This window comes from Podarcis filfolensis, assembly GCF_964270895.1.
Source record: "Podarcis filfolensis genome assembly, chromosome: 6".
In the NCBI taxonomy this organism is placed as follows: Eukaryota; Metazoa; Chordata; class Lepidosauria; order Squamata; family Lacertidae; genus Podarcis; species Podarcis filfolensis.
Genome location: NC_139609.1, coordinates 44,771,479 through 44,791,122, shown reverse-complemented (window position 1 = coordinate 44,791,122; position 19,644 = coordinate 44,771,479). Strand labels below are relative to the sequence as shown.

The 19,644-nt window shown below is 39.9% G+C and overlaps 1 protein-coding gene across 1 annotated transcript in view; it reads right to left on the bottom strand.

Annotated features, from left to right (window-relative positions):
* The window catches only part of FAF1 (Fas associated factor 1), a 166,513-nt gene that overhangs the window by 81,730 nt on the left and 65,139 nt on the right, over positions 1 to 19,644 (bottom strand). The window contains exon 8 of the mRNA XM_083619586.1: positions 4,298 to 4,384. Coding sequence (XP_083475712.1) covers positions 4,298 to 4,384 — 87 coding nt within the window. The remainder of the gene's footprint in view (positions 1 to 4,297; positions 4,385 to 19,644) is intronic.

Sequence of the window (19,644 nt, the reverse complement as noted above, 5' to 3'; positions counted from 1 at the left end):
GCTTTCAGAATTCAGTATACAAAAAAAAAAAGTATACTACATGTAACAAATTATATTGTCCTACTTTGAACAAAACAAACTTGATCTTTAAAAAATGGCATAAATAAAGTAGTCTTACACCAAGTAGGGATATGTAATTGTGAAACATGTTCTAACTGCTATTTCTGTGTTACACAATGATCATGATAGTTCTTCAATCAATTTATTATTATTATTATTATTATTATTATTATTTACTAAATTTATATACCAGCAACCAACAATGAGGTGAATGGAGGGTCTGGGGGTGCACCAATTTGTCACTTGCACACATGAGACAATTGTCTTACTCTGCCTCATGATTTGGCTGGCACTACTTACACATGTATCTCTTTTTGTAGTCAACAGCCAATTATCTAATTTTATCATCTACCTAATAGAATATCTCTTCTCTCAAATTAACTTTTGTCTCAGTCTTTTTCTCCTTTTTTGGAGAAAAGCATTTTATATTCTCTCTTCTTTCCCCAAGAGACAACTCCCCTGAAAAATAGCACAGATATGTTCCTAAATTAACTCATATTCAGAAAACATTAACTTTTCACTCTTTATGACTTCCTTTGAGGGTCAGGTAAATAAAAATGTGATCAACACTGAACTTTTTTTTTTAAGTCTTTATTCATGAAAGGGTATTGTGTCATTTTTCTGCTGGAGCACTCACCACAGTTCACCAGAAACACATGAAACAGCAAGCATGATCTAGAAAATTGGAGAAGCAGAATTCTTGCAGTTCCACCCATGGGTACAGAAGTCCTAGCGCATGATGAAAATATCATATGCATGATGGCACTATGGAACAGCCCCGAATAAGCCTCTTTGGCTGAGTGAACTGTCCTAGCCTACACCTTCTGCAGTGAACTAGAAGCTTCTGTACACAAAGGCTGGTCCACACCCTCCTGTGTGACCCTGATTTATTGAAATGGAATGGAACCTGACTGTTAAAATAGATCACTTTCTAATCATGTATGGAATCTCCACAAATAGAAGGGGGGGGGGAAATCACACAGGGGAAAAATACAGCTGGACACAGGAAAGTCAGAAGGAGATACGTGACGACAAGCCTCAGGCCCACAGTCCTTTTAGTCACATTGCCCTTTCAGGGCTGTAACACCTAGGAGGGCTATAGAAGCAAAGGGCTCAAGTAATTTTAAGGCAGTGTAAGCAATGTAGAATGGCATGTAGGAAAGTCGCCCACTTTTCTCACTGACCATGCAGGCTGGTGAAAGCTTTCTTGGTCTGGACATGGCCCATAAGTCCCACATCAGCCTTCCCCAACCCGGCACCCTCCGGATGTCCTGGGCTACAAGTCCCATCATTCCTGGCCGTTGGCCATGCCCGCTAAGACTAATGGGGCTTGTAATCCAAAGCATCTGGAAGGTACCACGCTGGGAAAGGTAGACCTACATTGTCCACCCTGGGTCTTAAAGTGGCCACAAGTGTTTGAGGAGACTATAGGAAGTAAAGCGGCTCTTGTTGCCATTTTAAGTCAATTATGTTCACTACAATAATAGTTTCTATTAAAAACCCAACCTGCTAATGGAACTTATTCAGAAACTGTGTACAACTGATTTCCTGCCCCTATAGTTTTACCCCCAATAGCTTTACAACATCTTGGAGACAGTTGGGAGGTCACTACCCTAATTGCACCAGACATTATTAAGCTGACATATTGACTGACAGTGGCAAACAACAAAAAGAAATATCATGGCAAGCGAAACATTTTTAGCGCCAATCAGAGAGATCCCTACCCCCCAAAGTAGATCATCTGAAAATTGGAGAAATGAAAATCATATACTGTGTTTTAATTAGATCAAGCAATTACAAATTCCCAGTGCTAGCATTATTCCTACTCTGTGGATGCTGGGGAGAAATATCATTCTCATAAGGTAAAACAACATCTTAGCTATCTTTCAACATCCTTGTTTCTCAGTTAAATTGATACAGCATGAAAACATTCCCTTACCAGTAGACTTTTAGATACTGCTTTAAGAAAAAAATTGAAAGAGTTATTGGCATCTCTTACTGTTTCCCGTATGTCATTAGCCTAAAACGACAAATGAAGAACATGCCATTGCTCTAAAGGGAAGTGCAGTAACATTGCTTTTAAAAAAGCTCTTGACTTTGATGCATTTCTGGTAATGCAGAAGATTGAAGCTTATGAGGTTCATAGGAGACTCGATTACACAGGAATCTAATTATTGGAAGTCTATTTAGTTGTCCTGTTTGCTAAGGCAAAGGTTAACGAGAACTGCACTGAAAAAACCTCCTGTGGTATTACAAAGTATTTCTTATGGTGCATAAAATGTAAATGAAAAGTATTCTAATCAAGTCCTTCTTTAACTCTTTGTTAAAAGTTAGATCTCTGCTCTTGGTTAGTACCATTGAGACATCTTTCTGTCAAAAATTAAGTTACTACCAAAAGAAGGGGAATGAAAAAAGAAGGGGGGGGGGGGAATCTGACACGGGAATATTAGGCGATAAACTTTCTGAGTGAATTGTCTATAAATGACAAAAGAGAGAGAAGTGTTCTAACTGTTATTGCTAATGTTAAATCTTCATAAATATTAAGTTGGTGGCTTTAATTTCAGATAGAAATTAATTATATTTTTGGGAGTAACACGTTCAGAACTGTTTACACAGCTGACAGGCCTCAGCTGCAGTAGTTTCAAGCTGGGAGCTTTCTGGACTCGTCTGCCTGAAAAGCAGATGACTTAACAATCACCAGTTTCATTAAACTTGAAAAGAAAGAAAAAATATCACCTGCAACATTGTCACTTGTTAAAACAGAGTTTAAAAACAGATTTGTGCATTTTATACATGCTGGACATCCTATCCTACAAGGAGGTGTTATGTTTTTGTTGGCTGTTTTCCAAACAGCTGCTGGCATTTGGATTAGAAATCATGGGTTTTCAAATCCTTTCTGGCCTTAACTCAAATAGCAACAGATGACAACACACCAATATATTTCAGAAGTTGCAATTAACCTTGTCTATGTTTGTTTTTATCTAAAGCTTCAGTTCTACTTCCAACAGAAGGACTAGCTACTTTCCCAGAAAATATCAGTGTGGCACTGTTCTGCCAAATGGGCAGCAATGTGCGGCCATTCTTTGAACTCAGGATGCAAAAACAATAAAAATTAAATTAAATAAATTAAATGCAGGGAGACAGCACATTTCCCAACAGGTTGGAAAAGAAATCACAGCCATTGCAGTAGTTATTGTAAGATTAAAACATGACTTATGGCCCTAATCCCAAAAGCCTTTTTAAAGTGGACCCTATGACTAGCACACATATAGTAAAACTTTTCATTTTTTGATGAGCAAAGACAGGAGGTTCCTTCAGTCCTATTCCCTTCCTGTCACAGACTGACTTTTAAACCTTGGAAAATGGACTAGAGAAAAGTATGCAGAGAACTGAAGCCTTAAACATTTCAGGTAGTACTTAAGCACGTGCTCAAATGTTGTTTGAATTTGGCTGTCCTTCCTGAATGGGGGTCACAGAACATCATATTTATGTGGTCCTACTATTCTTCACCTTTTTAAAAAATAAAAAAGATTCCAAATTTTATTAAAACAATAGTTAACTTACAACATTAAGTGCATCTTACTAATAAGGCCCTTCCTAGTTTACTAAAAAAGAAAGAGCAGCAAAAGGCATTCGTAGCTGTTACAGATTTGATTCTTTATAGCTCAAACATCCCCCATGTAATATGAATTAAGAGTATTTGTACCATGTTGTTGCAATAAACAAGCTACATTTTCAAGAAGTCTTCCATCTCTGCCTTCCTTCCCTTACTCTTATTCTACTGGTTATTTTAGCCATATAAGACATATCCCATATCTGAGTCAGCCATCTTCTACTGGCCAGGTCTCTATGAAGGCCCCTCCGTAAAGGAGGCTTTTTCTCTTTCTCACTCACTTGGCACACTTGAAACTCCCAAGCCACACAATGTAGGCGCACAGCCTGTTCTGGCCCCTTCCAAACCAGGCAGTAGAAATCCTTGACTATACTCTGACTGTGCTCTGGTCATTTCAATTGACCTATTCAGAACAGCTTATGAAATAAATGTTTCAGTGCTTTACTGGATCAGTCAAACAGTTAAGCACCAAATATTGAATTACTAATATAACTTCAGGAGCTTGGACCAACTCCACAATTATATGACACACAGGAGTATAGTAAAAATGAAGTGTTTTTCATAGAGTCTGAAAACAAAAGCATCATATGTACTAAAAAAAATATGAAGTAAATTGTGACTTACTGAATCATCTGTAGCAGAAGCAGGCCAGCCTTCCCACAACTGATGACGAACAGGAATACTAGTCAGGTCATACACGTTTCGTTTAACCTACAGAAACAACACAAAATTATTTAGGCAAACTGCTGTTGTCAAAACTATTTATCCTTTGCAAGGTCATTTAAAATGTGCAAACAATTTCACTCAGCCTCAAAACAATCCTGTTCAGTGATTCAGATATTGCTGTGGAACTCAAGCTGAGAAATGACACCTTGCTCAAGGCAACCACAGAGACCTCAATGGGAACTGGGACCCAAATTCAAGGCGCCTACAATCCAAGCCAAAGGCTACATCCACTGGACCACCACCTTCTAAACACAGTTATTTGAAAGATAGTCCCATGGATTCAAAATGCCAAGCGTAAGCAGAAAGGGCACTGTGTATTTAGTAAACTGACATGCATAAGATTTTTTTCACCCCATGAATATTATGTAAATACAGTCCAGGGTCCTAGTATCTGTTGCTGTGATGTACCAAAATTAAGGGAAAGTGAATGCACTGAAGTTGTTCAGTATTCAGTTATTTATTTTAAATACCTCTCACCTACTCTTCATTGCCAAGGCAATCCCAGAACAGGTTATGTCAAGAGTATGTTACATTGAAATCAAAACAAAATGCATATTTTAAAAAAGCAACAGAACAGGACCCTAAAATCAACAAGATGGCCTGCAATTCAGCAAATTCCTCCAAAGGTCTGAGGAAATCAGCAAGTTTTCAGCTGGTGCTGGAAACTCAACAGAGTTGGTGCCAGCCATATGGGGACAGAAGAGAAATCCACAACCTGCACGCCTATATAAAGAATGCCCTCTCTCGTGTTACTGATGTATGTACACAATGCAGGACTATCCACATGGCAGGCAATCACTAGTTGTACACAAACAGTTCAGGACCACTGATATTTTGCAACACCTACTTGTTGCAGCACCTACGTTTGCCTGCTACTGTTCTCTGTAGCTCTAGGTGCATGTTTAATTTTTTTTAACCCATTATATGAGAAGTGCCCCTGTGGAACTTCCATCAGATCCCGTTCAAAGGATGATTTGAAGATTATGAAAATGTATCATGCAATTACAAGGATTGAGGCTGAGGCTGACTTTCCACTTCTTCAACTGGAATGGTCTCAAGTATGGTCTTAAAGATCTCTCAAATATATGTTTTTAACAAATATTGCTTCTCTTCAATATTTTAATACATAATGTTAAGTAACTACTTGGAAATTCTGCAACTGCAGAAACTTGTGTAATTATTGAAATGAAATGCACCTATTTGAAGAAAATTCAGTATTAGGTTTTAATATTAAGAATACTAGACCACTATGAACAATTTAGAAAACAGAAATTAACATTATGGAAAATTCCACCAGAACCTCAACAACTTTCACCCCACCATCAGCCTGAGTCTAGACCAAACCACACAGCAGTTTAATTTTCTGGATAGTATTGTGCAACAACACAGTGGACATAAAGCACCATCTTTTATTGGAAACCTACAGACAGCTACATACACGCCCATGCAGTATGGGGGGGGGGCAGCCTGCACATTTATCCCAAGCCTTGGATAGCCAGGCTGGTGGGGGTCCCTGCCAGGGGCCTGCCAAACTTATGCCGTTATGCCAAGAACACCCTGTGCCTCCCAGCCAACCGGGGACTTAATAGGCGAAACGACCATGTATGCACTGCAAGGCTTCCATAGTAAAACTAGGACCTGGAACAGATAGTGGCGGTGCCGCAGTGGTGTAACTCATGGACTGCGAATCTATCTACCGTATTTTTCCATGTATAAGACATCCCCATGTATAAGATGACCCTATTTTTTTGAACCCCAAATTAAGGAAATGAAACCGTAAAATAGAAGTGAAAATCTGGATGATTGGTAGCGGCAATCTTTTTGGGGGCGATCACCCTCAAAGTGCATGCAGTTCACCGTGTTGCAGAAGCAAAGGCAGCAACTGGGGCACCAAACACTCCACCTCGGTGGCAGCTGCTTCTGTGGGGAAGCAGGCTCCCAAGCAGGATGCCAAGGAAGAGCCGGGGGAAGGCAGCGGCCGCTCTATGTTGGGCCATGCCGCCAAGCAAACTGAGCTGAGGAAGGTGGTGAGCGGGCTGGGGTAGGGTGGGAGTTTGAGAGGGGAAGAGGAAAATAGGAAAGAAGGGCAAGGAGAGGTAGCTGAGGAAGCTCCCAGAGGCAGCAGCTGTTCTTGATCCAGTGCCTGAGCCAGAGGGGGTTCAGGAGGCGAGCCAGTCGCCAGCATGCAGCCCGGGGCGGGGGGGGGGGAAGAAAGGGGGGATGGCAGCAGGAGGGACCACCTCAGCTCACCCAAGCCAAAATCCCAGACATATGCTTAAATATTTTAAAAATTCCCCCAGATGCCCATGTTCCATGTACAAGACGACCCCCCAATTCTTTACTAATGTTTTTTAGCAAAAAAACCTCATCTTATACACGGAAAAATACAGTACATCTATATCATCTATATCTATATATACACAAAGAAATCAATGGGGTCCACTTTCTCTGGTGACAGTGGCAGATCTGCCCATCAGCTATGAGTAAATTTGTTATTTTGTTTATAATATGCACATCCCACCTCAGCTGGCAACTAATACAAATTGGTTTCCAAAATATAATAATCTTATGCTGTGTTTTCTAAAATATCTGTTAGCTTTGGCAAGTCTAGAAATAATGCATAAAGTGCAAAATAATATTTTCTGCCAGCTATCACAGCAACAAACATGATACATTTCATTTCAATAATTATGAATATTTCATCAGTCTCAAAAACTAAGATTTTTGTTGACTAACATTAAATACTAAAGCAGCCACATAAGCTGAATGAAGCAAAAGGTTTCTTTCCAAAAAGCCTGTGAAGTAAAAATAACTAAAATCTGGAGTTGGATTCCTTACATTCCTTTCTAATTCCAAAGTACAACACCACAGTATTATGAAATAAACAGTATTCTCCTTTTTCCATTCACTCATCTGTAACTGCACTGATTTCAATAACATTCCTTTGCTATTCTAAGCCTGAAAGGCATGCTCTGGTTATAGTGTTATGTTGGTATAAAGCACAATGCCAGACTGATGTGCTGAACAAAAGTGATCAAAGTTCGAGTAACGTTAGCCAACGCACAAGTATTCTGCTTCATTATTCAACCAGAATGACATCTGTTGAGCAACTCGTTGCAGAATACACTAGTTGTTAGAGACCAGCCTCAGCTGGGAGGTACCATGTAAAATGTATTAGGGTTATGTTTGATTAAACAAACTGCTGAGGCTATATTCACAAATGGGTTCTGAAAAGATGCCAAAGTCAGTCTCCCTCTCTAACCACAGTATGTTAAAAAAAAAGTCTGCTTTCCCAGTGATGCAACAATGGTGTAATTGTTTAAAAATCTGTTTCTAAATAGATTTTAAAATTTATTTATATAATATGAAAATATACATTCTGTACTGGGGATATTTTTACATAGACTGAATGCCCATATGTATCTATGCAGCTCTCAAACATGGAGGCAGGGAGAGACTTTACTTGGGCTTGGTGGTCTGAATGGAGGGTGGGGAGGATCTGCAAGCTTAATAATGGGGTTAAACTGTAGATCGGGATGGGGAATCCACAGTCCTTCTGATATTCCTGTACTCTCATCAGCTTCAGCTAACATGGCCAATGGTCAAGGGTGATAAGAACTGTAGTTAAGCAATATATTGAAGGCCACAGGTTCCCCAACATAGATCATGCTTGAAGGAGCTTGTGAAAACCTATTGCCTGTTTCTATATGTGGTATCAAGATATTGTAAAATCTTGAGAGATTTTCTGGAGCCAATCAGAAGCAGTGTTAGAGCAGTAGAAGACTGAGTGAGAGAGCTTGTGCCAACAACTATAGGACTTGTAATGTAAGAGGACAGATACCATGGCTTAACATGAACAAACACAATTTCAGCAGGAACTATAAAGAACTCTGGGCCTAGAGACTACATGCCACATAGATCAGGGATCCAGCTCACACAATGCTAAGCCAAACTTAGCACAAACAAACAAATGTGCAAGTTCCTGGAGAGGAGATTGCAGCCACTTAGCTCAGCAGTAAAACTGGGGAAGAGCAAGGTTTGGCTTTGTGTTGTGTTGAACAAACCTGGGCTCATGGCTAAGCCCTTTCAGAAAACCACAAGCTGTAAAACACAAGGAACCCAATGGTTACAGCTTGTGGTTTGTATGGAGAAAGCTAAACCACAAGCTTGTGTTCTGACAACTTACTAAGCCAAACCATGGCTAAGCTCAGCAGCAAAGAAAGAAAGAAAGAAAGAAAGAAAGAAAGAAAGAAAGAAAGAAAGAAAGAAAAGAGGGGGGAAAAAGAAGGAGCAAAGCATCTAGGAGTTTGGCTTAGTGTTACGTGTGAACCAGGCCACAGATATATGCTGAATGCTCTCTCAAATTTAGCCAGAGAAGCCAATAGGGTGTGACAGTCATCTAGCAGAAGGGGAGAGAGAGAGAGAGAGAGAGAGAGAGAGAGAGAGAGAGAGAGAGAGAGAGAGACGTACCCTAAGAATCAGAGACAGCAAGCCCATAGGATACACAGACCCCAGAACATAAAATAAAAAATTAGTTCTATCTACTCTCCAATGTACACAGATGATCACTAGATTCCACAAACAGGAAACAGTGCGTAAAGGGAATTATTTCTGTTCATAAAATGAAAGTTAAGGTCCAAGTCATTATGCTTTGGTGGTGGTGCAACAGTTGGGCTTCCGAAAGATTTTTCAAGAAGATTGCATTTGAATATTTTTCATCACTTACATGATTTCCACCATCTAAAACAATGCATGAAAGAATAATTTGCTCCAGAAATGAAAGTAGAGGGTATAAACTTTATCTGGATGGAACACTAGTACATTCTAGACACATGCTTCTCCAAACACACACACACACAGAGAGAGAGAGAGAGAGAGAGAGAGAGAGAGAGAGAGAGAGAGAGAGAGAGGAGGCATCAGCCAGGGGTGGCCACTTCTCAAGAGACTGCGATCTACTTTTAGAATTAAAAACTGGCAGTGATCTACCTCCATTTTTGAGCTTTTTTGTGGGGTTCAGCTCAAACTTGTTGAGCTTTTTTTTTAGGGAGGAGAAAGACTCCGCTTTTGGGGGGGTTACAAAAAAGGCTTTTTTGGGGGGAAGTTCTGTTTTTTGGGGGGGGTTAAAGGCAAGAGACAAACGGGTAAAGTCACTCACAAAAAGATCACTATGGAGCAGCACAGAGAAAGCTTCCAGAGATCATACAACAATGGATGACGGGGTGAAGGGGCGTGGCAGGAGTCAGAGATCGACCACGATCTACCAATACCTCATGGGGATCTACCAGTAGATCGCGACTGACCTGCTGGACATCCCTGAGTTAGAGCATAGGTAGTCATCACAGTGCCCTCCAGATTTTGCTGGACCACAACTCCCATCTGCCCTATGCACCAGAGTCTAATGTGATAAAATAAAGCATTTTTACCCAGAAAGGTGATGACATAGCAACTGGAGAAAGGGACTACAATTTTATTAGTGCCTTTTCAATGTTAGCAATGGGTCATTGCTAACATTCTGAATGTGGGAATTTCAAGGGGAGTTAGAATTGACCACAGCAGCATTTTGGTATGCATATTTGGAGCAGAACTTACCGTATTTTTTGCTCTATAAGACTCACTTTTTCCCTCCTAAAAAGTAATGGGAAATGTGTGTGCGTCTTATAGAGCGAATGCAGGCTGCACAGCTATCACAGAAGCCAGAACAGCAAGAGGGATTGCTGCTTTCCTTTTGCTGTTCTGGCTTCGGAGATTCAGAATATTTTTTTTCTTGTTTTCCTCCTCCAAAAACTAGGTGCGTCTTGTGGTCTGGTGCGTCTTATAGAGCAAAAAATACGGTATCTTTTCATAAGTAATGCCATATTTGGGGTATCTATACTGTATCTAGCCTCTTATTTGAAAACAATTCAATATTAAATTATACTCTCCAACACCTTGAAATTGAAAATTCAAACCTTCAATGGTCCTAATTTTATTTATCAATATTCATTTCCTCTTAATACTGATTTTTTTCCCCACAAAAACTTCCTAGCACAAGAAACTAGTAAGTTGCTCTGAAAATGGCGTTCTGCAGTACTTCATTTTGGGAAATATAATAAAAAATATCAAGTCTAAATGGCTCTCCGATAAACACTGTGGAAAACTTCAAAAAAATGCCAAATGAATAAATCTTCTAGTAATAATAATAATAATTGTATTAATAATGCCAAATACCTGTTTCTTAGGATATAAGATGATATTGAATCAAGAAATCCAATATCATCTCCTATCATGTAAGCCAATTAAAAACAAGAGCAAACTAATACCTGAGCAGCTTTATCAGTTTTGTACATACGGCATTATTTTACTATCATCAATGGAATAACACGTTTGCACTGTGACGTATACCGGGATGTCTCTGTCTTTCAAATATCACATGTCCTGCCCCCAACAGACTTGTTGTTTAAGGGCACCTGCAGCAGCATTGGAAAACAAACAGATCAATACAACAGACAAATGGAGTGATGAGGGGTCATTGACGCAGGATTGTATTACAGAACAGGTGGGTTCCAAGGATTCTTTCTGAGAAAGAGACAGAGTAAGAAAGAGAGAAAGCCTAAGATTGTGTGCATGTGTTAATGCCACTTTACTCAGCTTTGTGAAGATACTGTCTAAGGCTGAAACTGAAAACTCATTTGCAAAGACGTATATATCACTGAACACACTGAGTAAACATGATTAGGGTTACACTTGTAAAGGGTAAAGGACAGTGCTGAAAAACAACAAGGGTATTTTCCTGTGAAATCCTTACTTGTCAGATCAGAACTAAGTCCCATTAAGTTCAATGGGATTCTCATGGAAGTATGCATAGGATTGCATTTTAAAGACTGTAGCATGCAAGACAAACAAAAGACCAAAAATTGTTGCAAGACATTTTTTTCCTTCAGCTTTTCCACATCAAGGACCCACTTCAGCCCCATATGCACTATGGTACTCAACTCTGACATTTTTTCTCAGTTTTGATTTTTTTAAAGAAAAGATAACATCTCAAAGATCTCATTCCTGGTCAGTCTCCATCAGATCATACATTATTAGCATACATGTGAAGTTAGGATGAATAGGATCTCCCCTATTTTGTTCTCACTCTTTTTAATTACAAACCAGCAGGAGACAGGGGTCTGGATCTGGATGACAGTACTGGGAAAGGGCTCAATCTCTCTTCACTGCACTGCTTTCCCTAGTGAAATCACTCCCAAGCTGCTGTTTGCCCTGCAGGGGAATTCACACAGTACCATACACAACATCTCTTGCCCCACCTTTAGTTTGGCCCTCATTCATTCCAAATAATATTTTCTTGGCTACAATTTCATCCAGCCTTCAGTAGCTTTCTGGTGCCAATCCCCGATATCTCAAAGGAAGCAATTGGAGAAAGCCCTCAAAGTCAAATAAAAATTGAGAGAATCTTCTTGATCCACTAGGAGGCACAAAAACAGAAAGACAGCTTTCTTAAAAACAACCAACTTTCTTGATCCTTTTGAGGTTCTTTGCTCGTGACCTCACTATTTCTTTTAAATAAAGGGGAGCCATACTGGGGTGAAGGCATCCTCTTCCATTTGTCCCTGTGTCAGTTTCAGTTTATTGGTTAGCTTTTCTAGTAAGGCGATTTCCCATACAATTTGATACCAGTGGTCCATGTTTACTCCTGACAAGTCTCTCCAGTGTCTGGCTATGAGGCTTCTGGCTGCTGAGAGTAGGTGGGTTATAAGCTCTGTATAATGTGAGTGGTCATTATGATCTTGGAAGATGATGACCTCACTACTTCTAAGAAACAAAGGAAGTGTGAGAATATATCAGAGTAAGAATAAATTGGTATATCAGGCAATACCTACTGAATGCCCAGCAGCCATGCCTTGATATCCATCAACCTAATATAAATGGTATTTCAATATGCAATAAAAATGTTGTCACAGCCCAAAGGCTCAGTGTGAGTTTCCAGCATTCCTTAGTACAGTGGATCATATCTGCTGATTGTACTTACAGCAGAACAGAAGAGGAGCCCTTATACTAGACCGCATACCATTTTCCACAGTAGCCAAATGGAGAGCATCAGCACCAGATACACAGTGGCAAGGGGTTCCATATTCCCTTTCCCTTAGGAAAGGTTATATAAAAGGGATAAAATGCTCACTATGTTCCAAATTCACGATCCTCTCAAATCCTCTCCATGTTCTCAGGTGAAAGGCCAAGCATTTCATTAGTAGCAGGAGATGCTAGGAGTTACCAATACTTAAAGTGACAAACTCCCGAAAGAAGATAAGCTGAATGCTTAACAGATAAAGAAACCACAGAATGCTGTCTATAATGCTGTTCTCAAATCTTGTAGAGTTACCACAATAACTCAGCAGGTGCAACAGAAGGTTTTGCTAGAGCTGAAATGAGAACAAACTACACAATTCTTAATGTTGACAATGAATGGACATGTTTGGAGACACTTAGCTGTTTATCATGTGTTTGGAAGGGCCAGATACTTTGGCACATATGGTGACATTTTCCAGCTTGACAAAGTATGGGCCAGCAGTTTGGCATAAGCCTGCAGTGTGTGTTCCTTTGTCTATGGGCATTCAAATTGTGTTTGTTGGCTGCAGTACTGGTAACATCAGAGTTGTTGGATAATCTGAATCCCTGGAGCTAGAAAGTATATATATATAAAAATGATTGAAATGTTTAAAAGACCATAAGACCATCCCCTGCAACAGGCATTAAAGCTTTTCTGTAAAACCTGGACAAAAATACTGTAGTGATATTGCATTGATTGCAGCAATGGTATAATGCTGCAGCATCTAAATTGCTATGAATAGTTTAAACTATCATCTCATTGATTTTACATTATAAAATGAGGTCTCACACTGAAATAGATAAAAATAGATAAAAACTGAAATGCTGACAAAGAGAGCACATCTTAAGTAATCCTGCCTTGCAATACCTCAGTTCTCAAACAGCTCCGTTTTCAAATGTTTCAGCTCCCGAACGCCGAAAACACGGAAGTAAATGCTCTGGTTTTCAAATGTTTTTCAGAATCTGAACATCCGATGCGGCTTCCGCTTGGGTGCAAGAAGCTCTTGCAACCAATCATAAGCCGCACCTCAGCTGTCAAACATTTCGGAAGTGGAACAATTTTCAGGAACAGATTATGCTCAACAACCAAGGTTTGAATGTATAGCTTTACTTTCTGTGTACTTGTGATGCAGGTCAACATGGCATGTTTCCAGTCACCATGCAAGAGAAGTGACCCAGGAATTATAATTAGAGGTTGTCCACACAGTTTAAAAGAGCCTTGGAACAAGAGATCTGGTCAAGGAGTGACTGAAGAGCCAACCAAACCCAATTCCAGCAAACAATTCTGTAACACTCTGTTTGTTTTTTAATTTAAAAAAGGGGAGAAACAAACAAACTTAAGTTTGATTCAGTAACTTAACTATCACACAACTGGGTAACAATAAGCTGAATAAAAATTTATATCCAGATTCACTGACACCATCACTAACATACATGAGGATCCCCAGTTCACTGATATAAACATGCAGTGAAGAAGTGGATAAATCCATCCTTTTGCCATTCCTTTAACCACCTGATTGCAGATACAACATACAAAGATCAACTATGAACCAAATTGAAAAAGGCTTGACTGTTTTGAGGAATGGGAGATACCTGAAGAGCTAGGAGTACTTTCATTCTAACAAGAAGTTAGATAACCTTTGTACATCTCGTCCAAAAATGCAGACACTATCTCTCTGTCCGAGAGATTTACACACAAGGCAAACATCTCAGAATTTTGGCAGACGGGTCCAACCACATGTGAAACTCTATGAGACTGTCCTTGAATTATAATCTTCTTAGGGCTTTGAAGAATGTGCTCAGGTTAAACCAGGAGAAAGACTTATCTCTGCTTCCCACAGCAGCAATGTGAGAAGCAGCATGGGGAACAGGTGAACACCCCACCCTGATTCTTTCAAGCTCGGACATCGTAAGTTGAACAGATCAGCAAGGGCAGCTTCAAAGAGCAGTGCTACGAGGGAGAAGCAGTTTCTATCAAATGGAAACCACATCTCCTTCTTTCAGATCAACAGATGGATAGTTGGAAGCACATCTTTTTCCAGCAAAGGAGGAATTGGGAACCCATTTGCTCCCATTTGCTCCTCTGAAGCCCTGCCCTCCCTTATCTGCCCCACACCTGACATCATGTAGGACCTCAGGTGCAAAACGGATTGGAGTAGCTCTCCTAAGATAGCCTGAAGACCAAAGGTTCCATCACCCTTTACTTATCCCAAGCTTTTCAAAGGTAGCTGAACCACTGTGGTGGAGTGGAACACTTGAGAGAAATTTTGAGCCTCATAGCAGAAAACACTCAGAGGCTCTCAAGTAAGATCAAGTATGTGAGGTTAGGGGAAAAACGACCTTGAAAGATTATTTGACTGAGCAGTTTAATTTGTGTCTGGAATAAGCCAAGATAATAATGAAGCAGAGAATGCCAAAACAAGCCATTCCAAGCAGAGGTTTATTCTCATTATCTAGAAAAATCTCAAATGAACATTCACAGATGTTCAATAGTTCAAGTGTTCAGAGATTTCCCCATCAAATTTTAGGTTCTGTCTTTAATACAGTATGATAATTTAATAGTAATATTAAATTAGTAGGTTCATAAATAGCATCTAAAAGTACAGGGGGAGGTTGTGCACAGTTGTTTCTGAGTGGCCATTCCCATCACCCTCTCACACTCTTACATGCCCACGCAAGCTATTCATATGTGATAAACCATAAACAAATACACTGCTCATACAAACACCATTGACATGTACTACATGTACATAGACTCGTTGCTAGCCAATATTTCAATAATGCTGCCTTTTCCCTTCTAATTTTCAGTCTACTTTTGTCAGATCCTTAACTTCCACAAGATAGCTGGAATTTAGCGCAACTGTAACCAAGGTTATAAAAATAAACTTAAACCAAAAGGTCTATTGTTTTCAGAGCTATAACTATCTATTATTATCATAGACTGTAAGAGTAAAGCGTTTAACTCCACCACACATTCCCATACAGATTACACCTAATTATAAATATACTTCATAATGAACATTAAAGTCTGTGGTATTAAGTAATCTTACATTGTCCTATTAAGCGACTAACAAGCTGTCTTACTATATTCATAGAATGAATTCTTTTTTAAAAAAATTACTTCCATTTAAACTATTCACTAACAAAGCTATTCCTTAGCTCATCCCTGCCATAACCTGCTCTATTCAGAAACATATGGGAAAAGACATTAAATAACCACTGCAAAGCATAGACTTCTAGTATTAGTGCTACACACTGCATACCCCTATTCATTATTCCACCTCCCCTATTTAATCTATCATTAAGATTCAGTGACCCTACACTAAATTTAAAGCAGATCCTTCCTTCCTCCCATGCCTAAATTCACATACTTTTCTAGTTGCAGATGCCCTCAAGTATTACCCACTCTACAGGGTTTCTCTAATCTCAGCTCTGAGCTATGTCGTGCTATACAACCATGGAATTGCCGTTTTATATCTTTAACTATGAGGGCTTGCACTTAAAAAAAAACCAACACTGTGCTATTTCATTAGTAAAAAAAAACTTATTTAGTAAATTCCAACAGTGTAGGTTTTTTTAAAAAAATAATAATAATCCCACAACATTTCATATTCTATAGTACCGCCAACATTATCTTTGTCAAACGCTTTGACAATACATCTCATGAATTGTTATTAGTTTTATCAACAGCAGTACATCCTAGCGAAAACTTGCTCATCCCTATCCTATCAATCAACCCAGGCATCCATTTAATGAGAAAACAAATGTTGTTTTTTTTAAAGTAGAAAGATGATTATTTATGTTCAGCTTTGTGTTTTACAATTTAAAATAGCAAACACATATGCTCTATCTGGCAGTGTCACAACGTGCTCTGCGAACTCCATCGGTTTGCTGACCAGCCTGGCAGAGCGAGCATAGATTTCTCTTGGGTATGTCTGGGATCTGAGAACTTGACAAGGCATTGGATCCGAGCCTTCATCAGTTCTCCTGCACCACATGCCTGAACTGTTCCCAACACACCACCTTTTGGGCTGTTTTGGTCAAGAGGGCCACAGAGGTGGTAGTGGTGAAATCCAACACTGGCTCTCCCTCTCTGAGGCAAGAGATTTCTCTCCTACTAGAGACGTTAAGTCTGTAGCTTTAGCATGTTAAAACACACAAAGATTTGAATTCATCCAATTCTACAAAGCCTTTGCTTTACAGCAAACCTGAGAAAGCCAAATAACTGAACACACAATTTTGGTTCTATGAAATGGAGGGATAGGTCAGTATTAAAGTTATCCAAGGAAAACGGCAGAGGGCTACTGAAGAGTTCACTTTTTCTATAGGGTTGGGATATGGAGGGGGGGCAATTATATAATATTCCTAATATTTCCAGTCTGGAAAGATTAATTTGGCTTTGCTTTGGTTCTAGACCTTCCTTGAAATGCTGCTCTATCAGTCTGGGATAAATGGAAATCTAAAGTAGCTCCATCTACTTTTCTATCTTTTTTAATGGGGTGTTAGGGGAGAGGTAGTACTTCTAGTACTACCTGCCGTGCTCCGCCTTTGGTCCCCACCCTGCACTCAGACCTTACCTTTGGCTCCTAGCAGATGTCAGCATGCAACAGCAGCCAGATCAGGGTAGCTGATGGGTCTCAACCCTTGGTGACTTAGGAACTTCGGCTGCATGTGAAAACAGGCTCCAGAGGATTGAACGGATGAGACTATTCATCGGTCCAAGGGTCAATAAGGTGGTTTCTAGACGTGTTGTAGAGGGAAGTAAGGGACAGATGGGGCTCATCAACCTGGCAAGGCAGCTCATGTAAGAGAAGGAAAACTCTGGTCCTAAATCTCTGCTGCAACGCTTGCACTGATGAAGCAATCTGCTTGTCACTTTCTCCCCTCTCCTTTCCCCACATGCTCTTCTGGGGTTTTTTCCCCCACTGCCAGCCTGAGCCAATTTGGGGAGGACATGGGGGAGGAGATGGAGAAAGCCCTGTTGTGCTAGCTCAAGTCCTTTTTCAGGCTTCTGCTAATAGAACCTGTTAGTTGAATCTGGCCCCTCAAGTCCTATGGAAACGTACCCCCAGGTAAGTGTATGAAGGTTTGCTGGGGGAAATGTGGGTATAAAAGAACCTGTTTTCCTTTCAGGTTTGTCCTGAGAATCAAAGTTTTTGGTCAACAGTTATACTATACACCTGCACTGTTACAGGTTACAGAATTTCACTTGATCCATTAATTAAAGTGTTTGACTATGTGGATGTTTCAAGACTATTCAAAGACATCATTGTTTTTCTTTGATTTGCTGTCCCAAATAGCTGCACAATGGAAATCAACAGGATTAACTTTCCATATGTGGCTGGTTTGTTCAGATCTGGGATGCTACGATAATGGAGAAGATCACTGCACACATTACTGACTCCACAGGAAGCCTTTTTTCTAAAGCATATATGGGATGTTGCTTCCCCTTGGTCTTCAGACAGGGCAATGGCAAACATACACACATACATCCCAAAAGAAAGAAAGAAAGAAAGAAAGAAAGAAAGAAAGAAAGAAAGAAAGAAAGACAGGCAAAATATTTTTTCATTTACTGTTTTTAAAATGTCTTTATCACTTTTTTCCTATATGTATGGTTCCACTAGCCTTTATGCTTTTGATATTTCTTTACCATATAGTTTGCCGCATTACTTTATTCAAACCTTCCCACTCACCCTTTCCCCTGTCAAATGTGCCTATCTGCTGTTACACTGTAATACCATTTAGATTTCATACTGGCACCATATTCAGTTTTATATTCAATGTTTAAAAACTATATTAAAAGAAATAGCAAAGGAAAGGGTAAGATGGGGAGAGAAATGATTTGAAACAGCTGCTACTATTAAGCTTGTACTTTGCCAGGATAAGGCATAATTGCACCAACAAAATCGCATAAGCACACCAGAGTGGCCTAGCTCACAATGGCTGAGCAGTCATGAGTGCAGTACACAAATCTACCCTTGCCAAAGGGGCACAATTGGTGTGTGGGGGGGGTGCGACTGAGAACTAACACAGCCATCTGGTGCACGGAGGCTCTCTCAGGCAAACATTAGGTCATAAAAGCCGTAACAAAAGACTGGTATGCAATAAAAACCACAGTCATACAAATATTATGAATGTGTTCTGAAGTCCTCTACATGAAGTTCATAATACAGCACACACAGAGATACATGGAGTGCATCAACAGAGAAAAACAGCCACTGACATGAGCACAGGGGGCAACAGAAGCCTGGGGAACCAATTAGCTCCACACAGAAAGACTGAAGAAGCTGGAAGATCGGTGACAGTGGGGAGTCAGTGGCTTTGAGGGTACTATAGACACTGGCATACTATGTTATAGAGGAATTCTGCACTCCCACAGTCCTGAACAATGAAATTCCATCCGTAAGAACACCGCAAGCAGATGCAACATTAAACGCGACACTATAGATGACAATTCAATGCAAAGGAAAAGGATTTTTTTTAAAAAAAGATGAAAATGAAATCACTCTGTACTATCCGCATTGTAATGGATCCAGAGTCAGCCCAATGAAAATGGGAGAATATACATTTGCAGAGTATACAATATACAATATACAGAGAGAAAGAACTAGGAGAAAGGAATACCTCACAACTAGGAATTATAGTTCATTGGTCAATATATAAATATATTAATCTAGGTCCCTTCTAACTCCACCGTTCTATGATTCTAGATAATCATAATTTTGGGTAAGACTGATGTTGTGCATCAGTAAAAGGGGATTAAATGAGAAGGGGGAGAACCATGTGCACCGCCATGAGCTCTTTGCGATATAAGCACAATAATTGATTGAATAATTAAATAGTGCGCAGTTAAACTAGGGAATTAGTTACCACAAAATGTGGTGATGACCACCAATTTAGATGGCTTTGAAAGGAAATTAGAAAATTAAGGGAAAATATAGCTACAATGGCTACTAGTCATGATGACAGCAGGCCTCTGTGTACCAGATGCCAAGAACAACAGTGGGAGAGGAATATTCTCCGGGAGGGTGGGATTCAACTAATGAGTCTCACCAGTGGAAGCCCTGCACAAGGACTTCTGCTTGTGCAATGAGGCTTTCAACCTCTCCTCCCCACCCCTGGAACAGGGTGAAGGGAGGAGTGGGAAGATCATTCTG